The 19,854-nt window shown below is 45.2% G+C and overlaps 1 protein-coding gene across 1 annotated transcript in view; it reads right to left on the reverse strand.

The window, feature by feature from the left end:
• The window catches only part of LOC126474179 (uncharacterized), a 58,938-nt gene that overhangs the window by 29,947 nt on the left and 9,137 nt on the right, over positions 1–19,854 (reverse strand). Inside the window, exon 2 of the mRNA XM_050101675.1 lies at positions 17,565–17,710. Within this exon, the coding sequence (XP_049957632.1) occupies positions 17,565–17,710 (146 nt within the window). The remainder of the gene's footprint in view (positions 1–17,564; positions 17,711–19,854) is intronic.

Genomic DNA, 19,854 nt, shown 5'->3' on the forward strand with positions numbered 1-19,854 from the left:
GTCAACTACCCTGGCCAGCAAGATCTCCGGATCTGTCCCCCATTGAGCATGTTTGGGACTGGATGAAGCGTCGTCTCACGCGGTCTGCACGTCCAGCACGAACGCTGGTCCAACTGAGGCGCCAGGTGGAAATGGCATGGCAAGCCGTTCCACAGGACTACATCCAGCATCTCTACGATCGTCTCCATGGGAGAATAGCAGCCTGCATTGCTGCGAAAGGTGGATATACACTGTACTAGTGCCGACATTGTGCATGCTCTGTTGCCTGTGCCTATGTGCCTGTGGATCTGTCAGTGTGATCATGTGATGTATCTGACCCCAGGAATGTGTCAATAAAGTTTCCCCTTCCTGGGACAATGAATTCGCGGTGTTCTTATTTCAATTTCCAGGAGTGTAGTTCCATACATGAAGATTGTATAAAGACGGTAGTATATAACAGTCAAAATAATAAAATATCAGAAATATAATTTCAAGAACTGTGGTAAGGAAGCGAGCAAAGTATTTTTTATGATAAAAGGAACATCAAAAATTCATGGCTAATAAAACGTCAAACTCCTAGCATCAAGGCCATTAATTAAATTCCATTTCATTTGAAAAGGTGGACAGGAATGGAGCAAGTGCATTTTATCTCAATATTAATATTTATAGTAGGGCGTAGTATATGCAATGAAGAATCACTACGAGCCGGCCGAAGTGGCCGAGCGGTTAAAGGCGCTACAGTCTGAAACCGCACGACCGCTACGGTCGCAGGTTCGAATCCTGCCTCGGGCATGGATGTGTGTGATGTCCTTAGGTTAGTTAGGTTTAAGTAGTTCTAAGTTCTAGGGGACTTATGACCACAGCAGTTGAGTCCCATAGTGCTCAGAGCCATTTGAACCAATTTGAAGAATCACTACGGTTTGACTTTAAAATGATGTATTGATACAAACTGTTTGATACATAATGCAACATACATCAATAATGCTGTCACAGTGGTTGGCTGATACGACTTTGTTATGTGTTCAAAAAGAATATACCATCGTCTTTTTCAGATATAAAAATGGTACAAACTTCTTCCCTAGAAGTGCTAAATCGGAATTTAATTACTTTTCAAGTGGTCTTGTCATTGTTCCTGACAGCAAGACGTAAGGGGATCTTCTGAAAGGTCAGATATATCTAATGAGGGCATTATATACTTCCGACAATGCTTGATACAGTTATACGTTCTGTTATCGGGAGCTCAGCTGTTCTTCAAAGTGGAATTGAAAACAAAACAAAAGTAATTCTATGAAAACAAACACGAGAAAACACATAAAAGTTGAACAACATCCTACGACTAGAACATGCTTCAAAATAATTGCAGAATAGCATTTCAGAACACTGTTCAGATATTAAAAATGTTTTCAATATGTGACCTCTCGTGATGCATGGCTATTGACCTACGGCTGGATCAGAAATGGCCACCATATATCTGGTATTCACTAGCGGCTTCGACTTGTGGCTCATTTACTTCCAAACTCCACAGAGACTCACCATCAACACTCTGGGAATGTCATTCCATAAGAATGAATACGGCGATGAGTTTAACATCAACGCTGCCAGAGGTTTGTAAAATGAAATAAAATATTTCTACTCTTTGCGGTTTATGGCGCTGTATGCATGGTTTATGATGTGTGGAGTTTGGAAATGATGTGGTGTAATCGACAAACGGATTCAGTAACTTGTGACACGTGCATCAATCGGAAGAAATATGACCACGATGGGACTGTGCAGATTTCACACAGTTATGTAGTGTCTAGGATCTGGGTTGAAAGACGGGTGGGTGTGGCGGGAAGGATAGGAGGAGAGGGAGAAGGAGGAGGAAAATGGCAGGGTGAATGACTTAATAGTTTCGATATTTAATGATAAATATTTGTATGTAAATTTGCTGGTAGTTAGTATTTTTCTCCGTTCTTCAAACATACTGAATTATCCACTGCCTGACGAAAACGGGAAGCACCCAGAAGACATGGTCACATGCCAAAGTAATTTCGTACATGGATACTCTGTCGATGGGTATGTAATTCTCTAGAGTTGCAATTCTCTGTGAATGCCACCAGAGTCCATTTGTATTGCTCGTCTTTAGTGTTTTTAGCAATCCAAGTAGGATACATAAGGGTGTGAACACCATCAGATACTGAATTATCGCCGTGAAGGATACGGAGATGTCGTGTACTCGTATGAGACAGAGTTAACAGTGCCTGACAGAGTTTAAATGGGTCGTCACTGTTGGTCTCCATTTGGTCGGCTGGTCGAATTGTGTAATAACCAGATTTGCGGAGCATTCGGATCTGACAGTGGCTCGATGTTGGACTACATGGAAGGTTGAGTGCTGGCGTATTTATCGTCCAGAGAGGGAGGATCGCCATACTATGTAAGAAGCACATCATAGCCTCATCATATTCGCACCATTGGTCGGCGACTAGCGGTAGCCCGACTAGCGAATTACAGTCCTATGCATACACTCCCATTAACACCAAAACACAAAAGTCTGCATTTCGAATGGTGCCGTGACCTGGAAGCGTGTTCCTCTGATGAATGGTGTCGTTTTGTGTTGAGCGATGAATATTGGTTGTGCGCTATCCCAGATGACCGTCGTCGGCGAGAATGGCGGCGATCTAGGGGGAGGTCCCATTATTCCAATGTTTATTAGAGGCACAGCGGTATTACTCGTGGGTTCATCGCGTGGGGAGCCTTCAGGTATGACAGATCACGGCTGATAGTGGTTGAGGGAACTCTGACGGGATGACGGTACATCACTGGTATCGCCTGTCCTGACGCCTTGTCATGCGACAGTATCATGGTGCCACTTACGCTCGTCCACATTTGGCACATGCCAGTGTGAACTGACTATGTGGCGTTGAGGTACTCGCGAGACCAGCAAGATCTCCAGATATGACCCCAATTGAAAAGTGCAGGACGACATCTCTGTCCTATTGACAGTGTTCAGGATTGGAGGTGCGACAATAAAGTAATGAGACTGATTTTCTTTGCAAGGTGTGGCAACCCTGCAGGCTTGCGTAGGTACAATATCTTTGACCTTAGTCTATAAGCTGCTTCTAGTCCAAGTGGCACATCGATGCAACTGCTCAGTCGTGAGTTGTGCTGTAATAAGTTAACACATGTTTGTGTCTCTCGTCACCGAAATGGAACCGCATAATATTGCGCAACGGTATGCCATTTCTTTTTGCGTTAAATTGGGTGAAAACGCGACGACAACTTACAGTAAGCTTCAGAAGGCTGTTGGAGATGAGGTTATGTCAAGAGCTCAAGTTTTTCGTTGGCATAAAATGTTTAGTGAAGGCAGAACGAATATTGAAGATGAAGACCGCAGTTGACGACCATCAACCTGACGGACGGATGTCAACTTGGCCAGGGTGGGTGAACTCGTACGATCTGATCGAAGATTATCCGTGAAAATGATTGCAGAAGAACTGAACATCAATCGAGAAACGGTTCATCTAATAATAACTGAAGATCTTGGTATGAGAAAGATTTATGCAAAAATGGTCCCCAAAAATCTCACACCCCAACAGCGAGAAACACGGAAAAATGTGGCAGCCGATCTGTTAGCACAAACGGAAGTCAATCCAGAATTGTTGAGTCATATTGTCACTGGTAATGAAAGTTGGTTTTTTCAGTACGATCCAGAGATAAAACGCCAAAGTTCGCGATGGTGCTCAAAGGGATCACCCAGACCAAAAAAAGCTCGTATGTCAAAGTCAAAAGTGAAATACGTGCTTGTGTGCTTCTTTTATTCCAAGGGAATTGTTCATAGAGAGTGGGTGCCTCCTGGACAAACAGTTAACCAATATTACTACATAGAAAGACTTCGTAAAAGAGTTCTTCGTGTCCGTGCCAGCATTGCTGATAATTGTATTCTGCATCACGATAATGCGCCATCCCAAACTGTTCTGTCAGTACAGCAATTTTTAACCTCAAAACAAATTTCAGTACTACCACAGCCACCTTAATCACCATGTGCGACTTTTTTCTATTTGCAAGAGTCAAAACGGCGGTCAAGGGACATCATTTTCAAACAGCACAAGATGCCCAAAAAGCTGTGACGAGGGTCTTAGAGGATATTACAAAAGATGAGTTCCAGAAATGTTACCATCAATGGCAGAAGCGCTGGAAAAAGTGTGTGCAATCAGAAGAGAACTACTTTGAAGGAGACAATATTAAACTTGACTAAAACGGTAAGAAATATTTTTTTTCACATCATTACTTTATTGTCGCACTTCGTATAAAGGACCAGTTGCTGAGTGATTCAGCTCAGTGGTTAGAATTTGGGAGGAAGACGGTTCAGATTCGCGTCCGGCCATCCTGATGTAGGTTTCCCATCATTTCCCTAAATCGCTGCAGGAAAATGCCAGGTTAGTCCCTTTTAAAGGAAACGGACGATTTACTTCTGCATCCTTCCTTAATCTTGTGCTCCGTCTCTAATGATCTCGTTGTCAATTGTACGATACACTTCAATCTTCGTTCCTTCCTTCAAGGACGAATTGTAACAGTTACGGGTCGGCTTGTCACAGGAGAGGATACAACGCCTTCATGACACTGTTCCCAACCGAATAAGTGCATGCATCCACGACATAGGGGGCGCTATGTCACTCTGATAAGTGGGCTCAAATACTGTCAAGTTCTTTGTAAATCCAACTGGATATTGTAGTCACAGAAATAACATTATATACCTTCTCAGCCTGTTAAATTTAACTTTTTTCCTCCCTCCCCCCCTTCCGGATGCTTCACTTTCTTTCGTCAGGCAGTGCACTTTACATAAGGGCGGGTGTTCGATTTGTGAAGATAATTTTTTCTACCTGGGAGGGGGCACGTAGACAGTTTTAATTTGGCACAGATGATCGTTACATTTTCAGTTGTTTTATGTTCGTGCATTTCATTTTCGTTGATTTATAATAAGTTGTTAAAATATAAGTTATTGGAATTTGCCGCAATTTTACTCGGATGCTAGTTTGATGTTTCTTTCTTTTCTTTAAAATGGTAGTAACTTTGCCCTCCGTTGCAAGTGAATTTTACTTTCTACATCTAAATTTATACCCGGTAAGCCACCTGACATGTGACGGTGGGTATCTCTGGTACCGCTACCTGATCCCTGTTTCCTGTTCGACTTGCGAATGGCGCGTGAGAAGAATGATTGTTGCTAAACCTCCGTATCAGCTCAAATTTTTTCTCGTAGTGTTCATTTCACGAGACGTACTTTGGAGGAAGTTGTATGTCGCCCGACTATTCACGGAAAGTATTCTCTCGGCATTTCATTAGTAAACCTCTTGAGATGCACAACGCCTCCCCAGTAGCGTCAGGTGCTGCAGTTTGTTGAGAATCTCCATAACGCTCTCGCCCCGACTAAATGATCTTGTGACGAAACACGCCGCTCTGCGTTATATCTCTTCTACTCACAAAATCTGGTTGAGTAATACTCAAGAATCAGTCGAAGAAGTGTTCAGTAAATCACTTCTTTAGTGGATGAATTGCGTTTCCTTAAGAGTCTTCCAATGAACGTCAGCCTGGTATCTGTTTTTCCTACAGTTTGTTACGAGGGCTGTCCAATAAAGAATGATCATAATCTTTTATGGTCATAATTTCTCGTACTAAAATTTAATCTTAATGTGCAACAAACACGCCGTAGTAATTTCATTGTTGGGTCTCCTGGTTCCCGCCTGTGAGAGGCAGGCAAGGTCAGACATGTTCAATATCGCCTATCGCTGCAATGGAGGTAACACGCGAGGAATAATATGCGACTTTGAAATTCTGCTTTCGTCTCAACAAATCTTCAGCTGAGGCCTATACAGTGTTACAGGAGGCCTATGGAGAGTCTGTTCTTCCCTACAGCAGAACTCGAAGGTGGTTTAAAATGTTTGAAGGAGGGAGACAATCAATTTCAAAGGAAGGTGGACCCGGTGCTCCAGTTACTGCTCTTACGGAAGAAAACATCAACACTGCTGCTGTCATTGTGAGAGAGGGTCGACGAATTACCGTAAGAACACTTTGTGAAATACTGAACATTTCATTGGGTGCCACTCAAACGTTAGTGACAGAAAAATTACACATGACACGTGTTTGTGCGCGAGGGGTTTCAAGACTGTTGATTCCCGACCAAAAGGATATTCGCTTGCAGATCTGCATGAAGTTAAAGTTGATGTTAGTGAAGATCCGGAGTTTCTTTCAAATACAATCACTGCTGATGAAACTTGGCTACATAATTTTGATCCTGGGAGCAAACAGCAAAGCTCAGTGTGGAAATCTCCTTCATCACCAACCCCCAAAAAACAAAAGTGGTTACTTCTGCTGGGAAAGTTACGGTCATCTCATTCTTCGATATTCATGGAACGGTTTATCAGCATGTTGTACCTGCACACACATCAGTAACTGGACAATACTACAGGGATGTCCTGAAAACACTGCAAGTCCATATCAGGCGCAAAAGTCCACATTTCCGTGAAGCAGGCTGGATGCTGCACTACGACAATGCGCGGCCGCATATTGACAATGTTGTTGCTGAATATCTCGCAAAAATCAACGTGAAGCGCATCCCTCATCCTCCCTATAGTCAGAATTTAGCCGCATGTGACGTTTTTCTATTCCCTACCATGAGGAAAGGCCTTCGTGAGAGGCATTATCAATCATCAGAAGCAGTGGTGAAGACTGCGGAGGCGATTTTGAAGGACCTCTCAAAAATGGTTTCCAGCATGTATCTGAAGACTGGCAGAATAGCTGGGACAAGTGCATTGCATTCCTGGGAGACACAAACGTGTATGTTTGGCAATGGAAGTCATCAAGCCTATATCCAGGGCAGTGGAAATTAAAATGCCCTGTGGTGCCTCTCCTGCTCCCAGGCGGTCTACTTTGCGAAGGACCATCAAAATTATGAGGATGAGTAAAGGTATGTTGTAAAAAAAGAAAAAATGACCATTCTTTGTTGAACAGCCCTCGTATATGTGGTCATTCCACTTTAGGTCACACCGGATGGTTGCTCCTGGGTATTGTACGATAATTTCTCTCCACGTCTTCCCGCAGTTCGCTGTAGGTTTCTGGCGTTGCTACCTCCGCGTGATGCTCGAACAGGTTCATGGCGATTCCGACGTTATTCAAGAGATAATTTACGAGGGTTGTCCAGAAAGTAAGTTTCGATCGGTCGCGAAATGGAAACCACTGGGAAAATCCGGTAAAGCTTTGCGCAGATTTGTTGGGTAGTGTCTCTAGTATGACCGTCGATTCCATCAAGACGCTCTTTTCAGTTGTGAGGGCACTGTGAACGAGTAGAGGTGCCTAGAACAACGATGTCTCCCGCCAAGTCGGAGGGCCCGCTGAGAGGCTTCGCCTTAATGAATGCAGCCCACCTAACACAACTGCCACACACTTCTTCCTTCATGGCAATTCTCAGCCGCACTCTGCAGGGGCAGTGAAGACGCTCCTGCAGCCTTCTTGATGGGAAGTGTTCGATGACCCACAACACAGCCCTAATTGGCTCGTCCTGAGTATCATCTCTGTTCACATGAGACACTGCATACGAAGACATCACTTGGTCACAGGCTACGCACTATAGTCCAGCTTAGAGAATTATCGGAAAGCACAGGCGGTTGCCTTCTTTGACGATGGTGTTGGAAAGCTGGTATAACGCTCCGGCAAGTGTCTAAGTCGGAGCGGCGACTATGTAGAGAAGTATCTGGAAAGTGTAGCTAACTCTAGCAAATAAACTGTTTCTTTCACTATGGTTTCCATTTAGCGACTGATCGGAACTTACTTTCTGGACAACCCTCGTATATACACTGCGCAACACAATTAAACGGTCGCTTTTCGAAATCCCGTAATTGTCTACACTGCGAAGCAGAAGTTTGAAATTTGACTCAAAGGCGCCAACAACCTTCTTCTCTGCGAAGGCATGGACCCCTAAGAAGTCACCTTCGGGATCGGCGACGCTTTAAACTGCAAGATGTCGATATATCCGGAAGAAAGGCCACACCTCAGAAGTTCATGTGATGTGTCAGGTGGATTACCGACGTCACATCGCCACCAAATTTCACCACAGTTCTACCCAACGCCACGGTGGACGTGTTACACAAAGGAAAGATCGTCACATCTCTCGCCACTTCCTTCGACGCCTCTGCGAAGGAGGTCAAAACAGCAACGCCCTGCGTTGAAATCAGGCGGTTTCTTTGTGGGTGAGCAGGAAAGCATTTCAGACACACTGCAGCCCAGTGCCGAGATGAATAGGCCACAGGGGGCGCCTTGAACGGCATCTGTGAAACTACCGCTTCCCTTTTGGCATTAATTCCCACGTATTTCGCTGTCGAAAACGACAGTTCTCAGTGTAATGAGCAACAAAAACACGTTCCTGACAACTTTTGCAATTTCTTATCCCCCTCCCCGGACCATTCAGCCTCCTCTAAGGACATCACGGGCCTGCAAGCCCATTGACAGTGATGACACTCTTTTGGAGTGTAGCGTGACAGCAGTTATTGCTCTGGTGTACAGAGAGGACAGCTCAAAACCATTCCACGAAATCTGATGGGAATCGGGATCAGCAAATGGTCTTTATGCTTTTCCAGCCTTCCTGCTTGGGGCCCTTGTGTGGCGTGATTACGGTGAGGGGCGATGTGGGTAGGGAAGTGAGGGGGGGCGGGGGGGGGGGCAACATTGACACATGCATGAATAAAATGGCAAAGGATCCCTCTAAGAACCCCCTCCAACCCCAACCCCCCCTCCCATCCCCCATTTCTACATATACATCTGCGTCATAAAGCGCAAGCCACCTAATGATGTGTGGCGGAGGGTACTTTTTTTACCACTAACTGAGCCCTCCAACCTTGTTCCATTCCCGAATAGCTCTTAGGATGAATGATTGTAGGTAAGTCTGTATTGGATTTAATTTCTCAAATTTTCTCCTCGTAGTCACTATGCGAGACATATGTGGGGGAGGGGGAAGTAACATGCTGTACGACTCTTACTGGAAAGTGCTCTCTCGAAATTTCAATAGTAAATATCTCCGGGATGCATAACACCTCTCTTGTAACGTCTGCCAGTGGAGTTCGTTGAGCATCTCCGTATCTCCGTAACGCTCTCGTGCCGACTATACGATCCCATGACGAAACGTGCCGCTCTTCATTGGATTTTCTCCATCTCTTCTATCTCTCCTATCCCGTAGGGATTCCAGATACATGAGCAACACTCAAGAATCGGTCGAGCAAGCACCTTATAATCCACTTCCTTCTTGGATGAGTTACACTTCCTTAAGATTCTTTCTTTGAATCTGAGTGTTTCATCTGCTTTTCCCGTTATTTCTTTTGTACTGCTGTTCCACTTAAGGCCGTTCTGCATAGTTACTCTTTGATATTTTACGGCAGAGACTGTTTCCAGCGGTTTTTATCAATAGTGTAGCTACACAGCAGTGGATTTCTTTTCCTATGTATGCTCAATATGTTACATTTATTTACGTTCACGGTCAACTGCGAGAGTCTACACCATTAATCAATTTTCTGGAGGTCATTCTGCAAATTATTACTATCTCCTGGCGTTGCTACTTTGTTACAGACAACCGCGTCATGTTCGAACAGCCTTAGAGAACACCCGACACTTTCTACTAGATCATTCGTATATATTGTAAACAGTAAAGGTTTTATCACATTTCCTTTGGTACTCTGGAAATTACCTTTACATCTGTCTATTTTGTTCTGTTAAGAGCTATGTGTTGAGTTATTCAAGCGCGTCGCTTGAGACACCCCAGGTGTCGATTGCTGCGTCCGCTGACTCAGCCGCCGAGGCACCTTCTAGTGTACCGGCATGTTGGGGCCGCCCTCACCTCAGGGTGAGTGGCGGACTGCAACGCGTTCGCGTCGCTCGAGGCGGAGGGTCAATGTGGAGGCTGTCCGGCTGGCCTCGCCCGTTCGTCCTGTCAGTGGGCAGGTGGCCGCTCCTACAGCAGGGCCCGAGCAGGCACACGGGGGCACAGGCTTGCTGGTTATTGGGAGCTCCAACGTTAGGCTGGTGATGGAGCCCCTTAGGGAAATAGCGTACAGGGCTGGAAAGAAATCCAACGTGTACTCGGTTTGTCTGCTGGGGGGCCTCATCCAAGATGTGGAGGCGGCATTGCCTGCGGCTATCGAGCGTACGGGGTGCAGTCGTCTGCAAGTAGTTGATCACGTCGGCAAGAATGATGCCTGTCGCTTGGGTTCTAATGCAATCCTCAGTTCGTACAGGCGGCTGGCGGATTTGGTGAAGATCGCTGGCCTCGTACGCGGGGTGCAAGCAGAGCTCTCTATTTGCAGCATCGTTCCCAGAGTGGATAGGGGTCCTTTGGTTTGGAGCCGAGTGGAGGGTCTCAACCAGAGGCTTCGTCGACTCTGTGATGGTCTCGGCTGCAGATTTCTAGACTTGCGCTATTGGGTGGGGAATTGTAGGACGCTCCTAGATATGTCAGGGGTGCACTACACAAAGGAAGCGGCTACTCGGGTAGCAGAGTACTTGTGGCGTGCACATGGTTTTTTTTTAGGCTAGGCAGTAGTGCGAGGTGTCCTGATGAACACTCACCAATCGACGTGCAGGCAGGGGAATCAGGACGCGCTCAGTGTAAAGACACTTCAGCTATCAAGATATTAGCAGTAAATTTTCAGAATGTTTTGAACAAAGTTCCTGAATTTACTGCCCTCCAGGAAGCGTGTGGCGCGCAAATTATTCTCGGGACTGAGACCTGGCTGAACCCTGAGATAGGAAGTTCTGAAATATTTAGTGAGGGTTGGAACGTGTATCGGAAAGACAGATTAGACACCGTAGGAGGTGGTGTCTTCTTTGCAGTTGACAAAAATATTGTGTCTACTGAGGTCGAAGTAGAGTGTGATTGTGAAGTTATCTGAACACGTTTAACAGGGCTAGGGTTCAAAAGTGGCTCTGAGCACTATGGGACTTAACTTCTGAGGTCATCAGTCCCCTAGAACTTAGAACTACTTAAACCTAACTAACCTAGGGACATCACACACATTCATGCCCGAGGCAGGATTCGAACCTGCGACCGTAGTGATCGCGCGGTCCCAGACTGTAGCGCCTAGAACCGCTCGGCCACTCCGGCCGGCCAGTGCTAGGGGAAATAAAGTTAATTGAGGGGTGTTATTATCGGCCACCAGGTTCCACCGTGACAGTTGTAGAATCATTCAAAGGGAGTCTACATTCTGTATCGCAGAAGTACCCAGATCATGCTGTATTAGTTGGAGGCGACTTCAGCCTACCTAGTATAGACTGGGATGTCTATGGATTCATTACAGGTGGTACAGACAAGCCGTCGTGTGAATTCCTTTTGAACACATTATCCGAAAACTGCCTTGACCAGCTAAATCGACAGCCAACGCGTAATGGAAATATTTTAGATCTGGTAGCCACGAACAGACCAGACCTCATCGACGGTGTCAGTGTTGAGACAGGGATTAGTGATCATGATGTTGTCATTACGACTATGGTTACGAAAGTTAAAAAGTCGGTCAAGAAGGCTAGGAGAGTATTCTTACTAGAAAGAGCAGATAAGCAATTGTTAGCATCTCACTTAGTAAATGAATCGACGTCATTTACTTCCAGTACGATGGACGTGGAAGAATTATGGACAAATTTCGAACACATTGTAAATCACGCATTGGACAAGAATGTGCCGAAAAAGTGGGTTACGGACGGAAAAGACCCACCGTGGTTTAACAGCGCAATTCGGAGAATGCTCAGGAAGCAAAGGCAGTTGCACTCGCGGTACAAGAAAGATCGGGAGAATGAGGACAGGCAAAAGTTAGTAGAGATTCATGCTGCTGTAAAAAGAGAGATGCACGAAGCATTCAACCACTACCACCGTCATACCTTAGCAAAAGAACTTGCTGAAAACCAAACGAAATTCTGGTCTTACGTAAAATCGGTAAGCGGGTCGAAGGCTTCCATCCAGTCACTCACTGATCAGTCTGGCCTGGCAACGGAAGACAGCAAAACGAAAGCTGAAATTTTAAATTTAGCATTTGAGAAATCTTTCACGCGGGAGGATCGTACAAACATACCGCCGTTTGAGTCTCGTGCAGATTCCCGTATGGAGGACATGGTGATAGACATCCCTGGGGTTGTGAAGCAGCTGAATGGGTTGAAAATAAATAAATCGCCAGGTCCTGATGGGATTCCAATTCGGTTTTACGGAGAGTACTCTACTGCATTGGCTCCTTACATAGCTTGCATTTATCGCGAATCTCTTGCCGAACGTAAAGCCCCGAGCGACTGGAAAAAAGCGCAGGTGACGTCTGTATATAAGAAGGGTAGAAGGACGGATCCTCAATATTACAGACCAATATCCTTAACAACGGTTTGTTGCAGGATTCTCGAACATACTCTCAGTTCGAATATAACGAATTTCCTTGAGACAGAGAAGTTGCTGTCCATGCATCAGCACGGCTTTAGAAAGCATCGCTCCTGCGAAACGCAACTCGCCCTTTTTTCGCATGATATCTTGCGAACAATGGGTGAAGAGTATCAGACGGATGCCATATTCCTTGACTTCCGGAAAGCGTTTGACTCGTTGCCCCACTGCAGACTCCTAACTAAGGTACGAGCATATGGGATTGGTTCCCAAGTATGTGAGTGGCTCGAAGACTTCTTATGTAATAGAACCCAGTACGTGGTCCTCGATGGTGAGTGTTCATCGGAGGTGAGGGTATCATCTGGAGTGCCCCAGGGAAGTGTGGTAGGTCCGTTGTTGTTTTCTATCTACATAAATGATCTTTTGGATAGGGTGGATAGCAATGTGCGGCTGTTTGCTGATGATGCTGTGGTTTACGGGAAGGTGTCGTCTTGAGTGACTGTAGGAGGATACAAGATGACTTGGACAGAATTTGTGATTGGTGTAAAGAAGGCAGCTAACTCTAAATATAGATAAATGTAAATTAATGCAGATGAATAGGAAAAAGAATCATGTAATGTTTGAATACTCCATTAGTAGTGTAGCGCTTGACACAGTCACGTCGATTAAATATTTGGGCGTAACATTGCAGAGCGATATGAAGTGGGACAAGCATGTAATGGCAGTTGTGGGGAAGGCGGATAGTCGTCTTCGGTTCATTGGTAGAATTTTGGGAAGATGTGGTTCATCTGTAAAGGAGACCGCTTATAAAACACTAATACGACCTATTCTTGAGTACTGCTCGAGCGTTTGGGATCCCTATCAGGTCGGATTGAGGGAGGACATAGAAGCAATTCAGAAGCGGGCTGCTAGATTTGCTACTGGTAGGTTTGATCATCGCGCGAGTGTTACGGAAATGCTTCAGGAACTCGGGTCGGAGTCTCTAGAGGAAAGGAGGCGTTCTTTTTGTGAATCGCTACTGAGGAAATTTAGAGAACTAGCATTTGAGGCTGACTGCAGTAGAATTTTACTGCCGCCAACTTACATTTCGCGGAAAGACCACAAAGATAAGATGAGATTAGGGCTCGTACAGAGGCATATAGGCAGTCATTTTTCCCTCGTTCTGTTTGGGAGTGGAACAGGGAGAGAAGATGCTAGTTGTGGTACGAGGTACCCTCCGCCACGCACCGTATGGTGGATTTCGGAGGATGTATGTAGATGTAGATCTGCAAGGATGTCTTGAATACAGGTATCTAGTCTGCTCTGATACTCGATAGGCTCGTATTTTTTTTCACTGAACGGCAGTGCGGGACGGTGTCCTGAGGTCAAGGAGCACGGCGTCAGCCTGAGAGCCATTGTCTACGGTGCTGTGGCCCTCATGAAGGAAGAGAGCGAGCTGCATTTAACAGGATCTCTTTTTGTGGAATCCATGTCGATTTTTGTAGAGCGATTTTACTTCTCCAAGAACGTCATAATTCTTGAGTATAAAACATGTTTCATAATTCTATAACCGACTGACGTCAACGATATGGGTCTGTAATTGTAGGCATCTGTCCTACGGCCCTTCTTAAAACGGGAACGACCTGCGCTTTCTTCCAGTCACTAGGTACCCTTCGTTGCTCAGGCGATCTACGATAAACTACTGCTAACAAGAGAGAGACTTTTTTCACATAATCTCTGTCGAACCTCACAGGTATCTCATACTGTCCAAATATCTTTCCATTATGAGCACTGAGGTGCTTTTCTATTTCGCGTTCATTTACCTCAATATCTGACATTTCGAGGTTAGTGTGATGATTGAAAGTCGGAACTGTTCTTCGATCTTCTGCCGAATTGCTGAGACATGGCGAACATGCAGTGATGGCAACACCTTTCCTTGTATGTCACACAGTGAAGAATCGTCAAATCCCATGGATTTGTTAAGACAAGTACTAGTATGTCTCGTTGAAATGAAAGCGAGCAACATTATCATGAGAATGAGTCGGTTCAAGAAAAGGCAACTCGTATTGTTTTGTCACGAAATAGGTGAGAGAATGTCAACTGATATGATATGCGAGTTGTGGTGGCAGTCATTAAAACAAGGGCGTTTTTTGTTGAGGCGAGACTGTCGTAGCGGCGCCTTATCGGTTAGAGGGCCCGCACAACAGACAAGCAATGTGGGCTGCTGACCACTCTTCGAGTGTTCATATCAAAACATCGCCAGTGAATGTGAACATCAATAGACCTTCCGCATACACACTGCATTACTTCGAGAAAAGCCATGTGACAGAGATCGAGCAATTGGAACTAATGTGACTAAGTGTAGCACTCCGCCGCATCAGTGTTATAAGCACGCCAGCAGATTCAGACCGGCAGTGTGTACCCACAGTTACAACAGCTCCGGCCAATACCTACTCGACTCTAGCCCAGTAGAGACTGGCCGTAGTCTTCTGTAGAAATTTGTACATGTTGGGCGTAACGCCACTTTGGAATTGTGCAGCATAGTATTTTGGTTGTTATTATTTATTTTCATTGTCTTGTAACTTTCATCTGGTTTTGCCATCACTAGAATTATTGTTTCTTGTTGTCCTTGGGTTTGGAAATTAGTGCACGCCACGAAGGGGTTTTAGTTAAATAATGTGTGTTCAAACTTAAAAGTTAGTTCTTTTCTGCCGACTGCAGGACGCTGCAGTTACTGGTGACGAGGATGAAACTATCATTTTCAGTCGAAATGGCTACCTTAGGGGAATTTCTTCATTCCTTGACGGAAACTGTACAGAAGGTTCAGGCAGCACTCACAAAGTCAGAATAACGCCTTCACTCCCCAGCGTTGCAAGATGTAGCTCATAGAGTTGATTTCATCACGGGTAAATTACACACTTTGTACGTGGCTTCACCGACGCTTCCAGCTTTCGATAGGTCTATCTAACCATCGTCAAATTATGTCGGACGGTTGGAACAAGATTTACTAGCACATGGGATCCACGACGAAAAACGAAGTCGGGCTTTTTTTTTTAGCAACAGTCGAACCACAAGTGTATTGTTTAGTTGGACAATTGAACCCTGAGCAGTCACCTCGAGATCTCTCGTTTATCCATATTAATGGCTGCCTTTTTGAGTACTTTGGCGCATAAATACACGTCACCTCCGCCCGTCAGACTTTCTTTTCTTGCTGAAAGTCCACAGGTCAGACATATCGGAAATGGATTACGGCGCTCCAGGGTCTCTCCCGCGATTGCAAATTCCGGTGCGCCAACATTGCCTGCAAGCAGTCTTATGCCTCTTCGTTGATTCCCGATATGGTGGTGTTTCATGCACCATACGAGGGTCTTCGAGCTGATATTTTGAAGTTACAGGACCCGACCCTCGACACCTGTCTGCCGATCAATCGTGCGTTTGAACAGTTTCACCATCGGCATTATAGTCCCATGTTAGTTCCGCTACAGTTCACCGCCTGTCCTGTTTTAACAGTCTCTCCAGCCTACGATGTTCGACATTAGTCATAAGGGGTGGCCACCCAACCCCATGATGTCTGCACGTGGTTTCACCACGTGTTGAAGACACTCACCACAGCACTTCTCGAACTGCTGATAAGTCGTACAGGTTTTGAAATGTTCGTGCCGAGCCTCTGGGTCATCACAATCTGTCCTCGGTCCAACTCAGATCGAGCGCCTTCCCCACTCTACATTTGAGCAGCACGCTAACTGATACTACATGCACCGTGCGTGTATCTGACTAACAGTCATTTTTCGCCAGGTTTATGTCGATTGTAGGTCGATGGTCATAATGTTCTGGCTGATCAGTATATGTGGAGCTACGACTGCGTCTGTTTGGAGAGACGAATGCAGCATGTGGTGAGGAATTCGCCTTCAATATTACGATCAAACAGCAGCAGCGCAGTGCTTACCATGCGCCACCGGGGTGAACTGCAGGCGACAGTGGTGATTCGACCGAAGTACCACAGCCTCTGCTGCTCGAAACAGGACTCAGAACTGCATCTCCAAACCTTGTGAACCAAGGTTCTCGTTCAGAAAATTCGCTGAAATTTGCTTCACGGCAACAAACCGAAAACCGACAGAGTAGCCTCACACCTAACACTGAATGTATGGTGGGCCCTGCAGCTAGTACACAACACTTACACCTCTGTCTGATTACGAGTCTGACTCCAGCAGTCTGATCTCGACTACCCTCCATCTCTCCTTCGTACTCTCCCGAAACGTTTACACTCCACGTGGAGCTTCTTCAAAAAGCCCAGTTCACCAATGGCGATGTTTTTCGCCATGAGCATGTTTTTAATACCCAGTGCTGCCTCGCTCCAATAGATGGACACATCCTTTTCCATCAATCCTTTCTTTATTCTGGCATCGTACAGGGTGCCATCCGGTACAAGCCATTATGTCACAGTGAGCTCGTAAATCGAGACAGATACTGACAGAAAAAAATCACAACATCAAGAGAGACTTGTGTGACGTAAACGGAAGTTGGCAGGCGTGTTTCTGCGTCTGGAAGATGATGTCTGTTCAAATTACTCGCCAGTCGCATAAGAATGGCGCTAGTAGCGCCACTATCAGGACGCAAATCGCGTTAGCTTTAAATACACTCTATAATGATCGTGAGTGTTTGTTACCTTTGAGATTGGACAGGGTGAGTTGATCAATGCCTTTATGGCGACAAAGACTCCATTATCAACACCTCACTGACTTTGAACGAGTTCATGTAATAGGACTACGGGAAGCCGGATGTTCCTTCTGCAATACTGCAGAAAGACTTGGCAAGAATGTAGCCTCTGGAAACAACAGGCTTAAATATGTTACCTAAACAAAAGTATTCCCAAAATTTCATTACTCTGCATTAATTATTTTTGATGGTCGCGATTTTTTTCACCGTGTGCGTGGAGAATCAGGTGTGGGTGCGTACATGTTTCTCAAAACACGCAACAGTTCTTGGAACGCCTGTGCAGTGGACGTCAAGGTGTGTCTGCCCATTATGGCGAGCAAAGCAAAATGTTTTCTTTCACTAGCCGATACGGAGTTTTAAGAAAAAAAACACGAAAAAAACATTGTCAGAGGTACCTGCTAAAGCTGGTGCTTGCTCTCTCCTCTGAAGGGATCACAATTACAAGAGTCCCGGCACGTCTGCTACTGTTCCTCCCGTAGCGAGAAGTGGTGACAAAGAATCCTCGCCCGTCGCCCCTTTGTACCTGAGCTCTGTCTTCGACGATCTGTAAATTGCCGCGAAGAAACTGGCTGTCGTGACATCTACGTCGATGGGCGGCTGCCGCGCCGAACAGTGCTTTTAGCTGTCCGTGAGCAAGACAAATGTCCAACATCGGCACAGTTTGTTCACCTAAAAACGTTGCACGCAAAATTACATTACAACCAATACCGTGCCTAATCACTGTCAATCCCCTATACTGTTCACGAAATTGGTCACTGTGCCTTCTTAATGCGACAAGAGTGTTCTAACCCGCATCCAGTCCACAAGTGTGGTTGATTAAATGAAAAAGAGGCGAACCCAAAGATCTAGCCACCATGACAAAACGATGGCTACAGCAACAGCTTTTCAGGGCTCGAATATTACGAAGTCCCTGAAAACGAACACTGGAAAACCTTAGAGGTTGTCAGATGGGGATTATATGGAATCCAGTTATTGCAGCTATCGGCTCTCGGTGTAGACAGCAAATCCGGAGAAGCTCTCAGTGAGCGGCAACCAATTGGAGAGCAGTGATTTACATTTTCATCACTGATGGCGTTGCCTGTCACCAGTCAATGTGATTAGTCTCGTTATTACGATCTTGACACACGTGCGAAATGCGTGCGGGGCACTTAGAAATACACTATCCGAGAAAAGTATCCAGGCACCTTTATGTAACGCAAGACTGACCGCCAGAAGTCACGTGAGGTTGACAGGCCAACACAAGAGGAGGCGGGGAGTACCGAATTGTCAATAGAGTAGCTGCAACAGCACAATTGGTCGGTCAGGAGAGCTCAGTAACTTCGATCATGGACTAGTCATCGGATGTCACCTGAGTAACAAACCCACCAAGAACATTTCAACCATACAATGAAGGCTTTCACGACCGGATGTTTCAGCTGCAGAGAATTTCTCCGGGTTGTATGGCCGTGGTCCATGGAACTCTTCTATCCCTAACGTTTCGCCCAAGGCTACGTTGGACATCTTTGGAGGTGTTCCTGGTTGTGCCGAGTAGTCGGCAAGACATGCTAAGTAAGGAGCCAACGCCGAACAGTACTCTTTGTAAAACCGAATTGGAATTCTATTTGCAGGTGACGTGTTATTAGTTTTCTACTCCTTCAGTAGCTTCTCAAGATCAGGGATGACGATCATATCATATGATATCTTTGGTCATCTTTGGTCATCAAAAGCCATATAGCATTTAAAAGGAAATTAAAAGACTTTCTTAATGGCAACTCCTTCTACTCATTAGATGAATTTTTGGATATGGTAAGTGGGTAATTTCCCCAACCTCCACAAAAAAAATTAACTGTCATGTAACATTTTGTGTAATGTAATATCTTGTATAGACACCTTTTATTAACCTGACACGTTCCACATCATTACGAAGTGTCGTATTCGTGATCTATGGAACAAGTACTAATCTAATCTAATCTAATCTATGAGGTCATGCTGAAAAGTAACGGCCTCCCAATTTTTTGTGTGAAAACTGTTAACATTCTACATCATTATTTTTCACGTCTAGTTGTTTATTTATCAACATGCTCCTCTTACGACGAACACATTTCTACCAAATAGAGATCAATTTGTTGTTACCGTCAATGTAGAGTGTTAGACTTTGTTGTCTGAGCCACAACCTAAACTCTGCATGCACCACTTCGTTACTATTATAATGAAGTCGCCGATGGTGTTCTTTAAGTTTCGGAAACAGATGAAAATCGGGTGGGGCCAAGTCGGAACTGTATGGAGGATGATCGATGACAGACAGGGAACCCAAGGCGTCGGCTAGTTGCGGATGTCGGAGTGCTCATATATGGTCTGGCATTGTCAAGTTGAAGGAGAGAGTGCCCGATTTGTGGACGATATCTTCGAATTCGAAACTCGATTACAGCACGCTGTTTCTCACGCACCAACATAGTTAGGTTATAATCCGCCATATTACGTACTGCAGTTCGAAGCTCTCTAATAGTAGAGGTCTGCAAATATATAGACCTAAAGAGCAAAGGTGTAGAATGTTAATAACGTTTGTTTTTATTTAAAAGCTGTAAAAGTTTTCACATAAAAAATTCAGAGGCATTATTTATCAGTGCACTCTCGTGATGAGGGGAAATAGATCACACTTTTTCGGGGCGCACAGTAACTTCGTTCTTTCCAGGAACTGTTCCAGCACAGGAAATGCGCAATATTTTGCTCTCCAGCACGCTAAACTCGTCATGTTGGCACTTTGTTTCTTTGCGCTGCCCTTATTTATTGGATAGCTAATGAAAAATGCGTCACTAAGTAAACGCTTGAGAGCG

Source organism: Schistocerca serialis, chromosome 1 (genome assembly GCF_023864345.2).
Source record: "Schistocerca serialis cubense isolate TAMUIC-IGC-003099 chromosome 1, iqSchSeri2.2, whole genome shotgun sequence".
NCBI lineage: Eukaryota > Metazoa > Arthropoda > Insecta > Orthoptera > Acrididae > Schistocerca > Schistocerca serialis.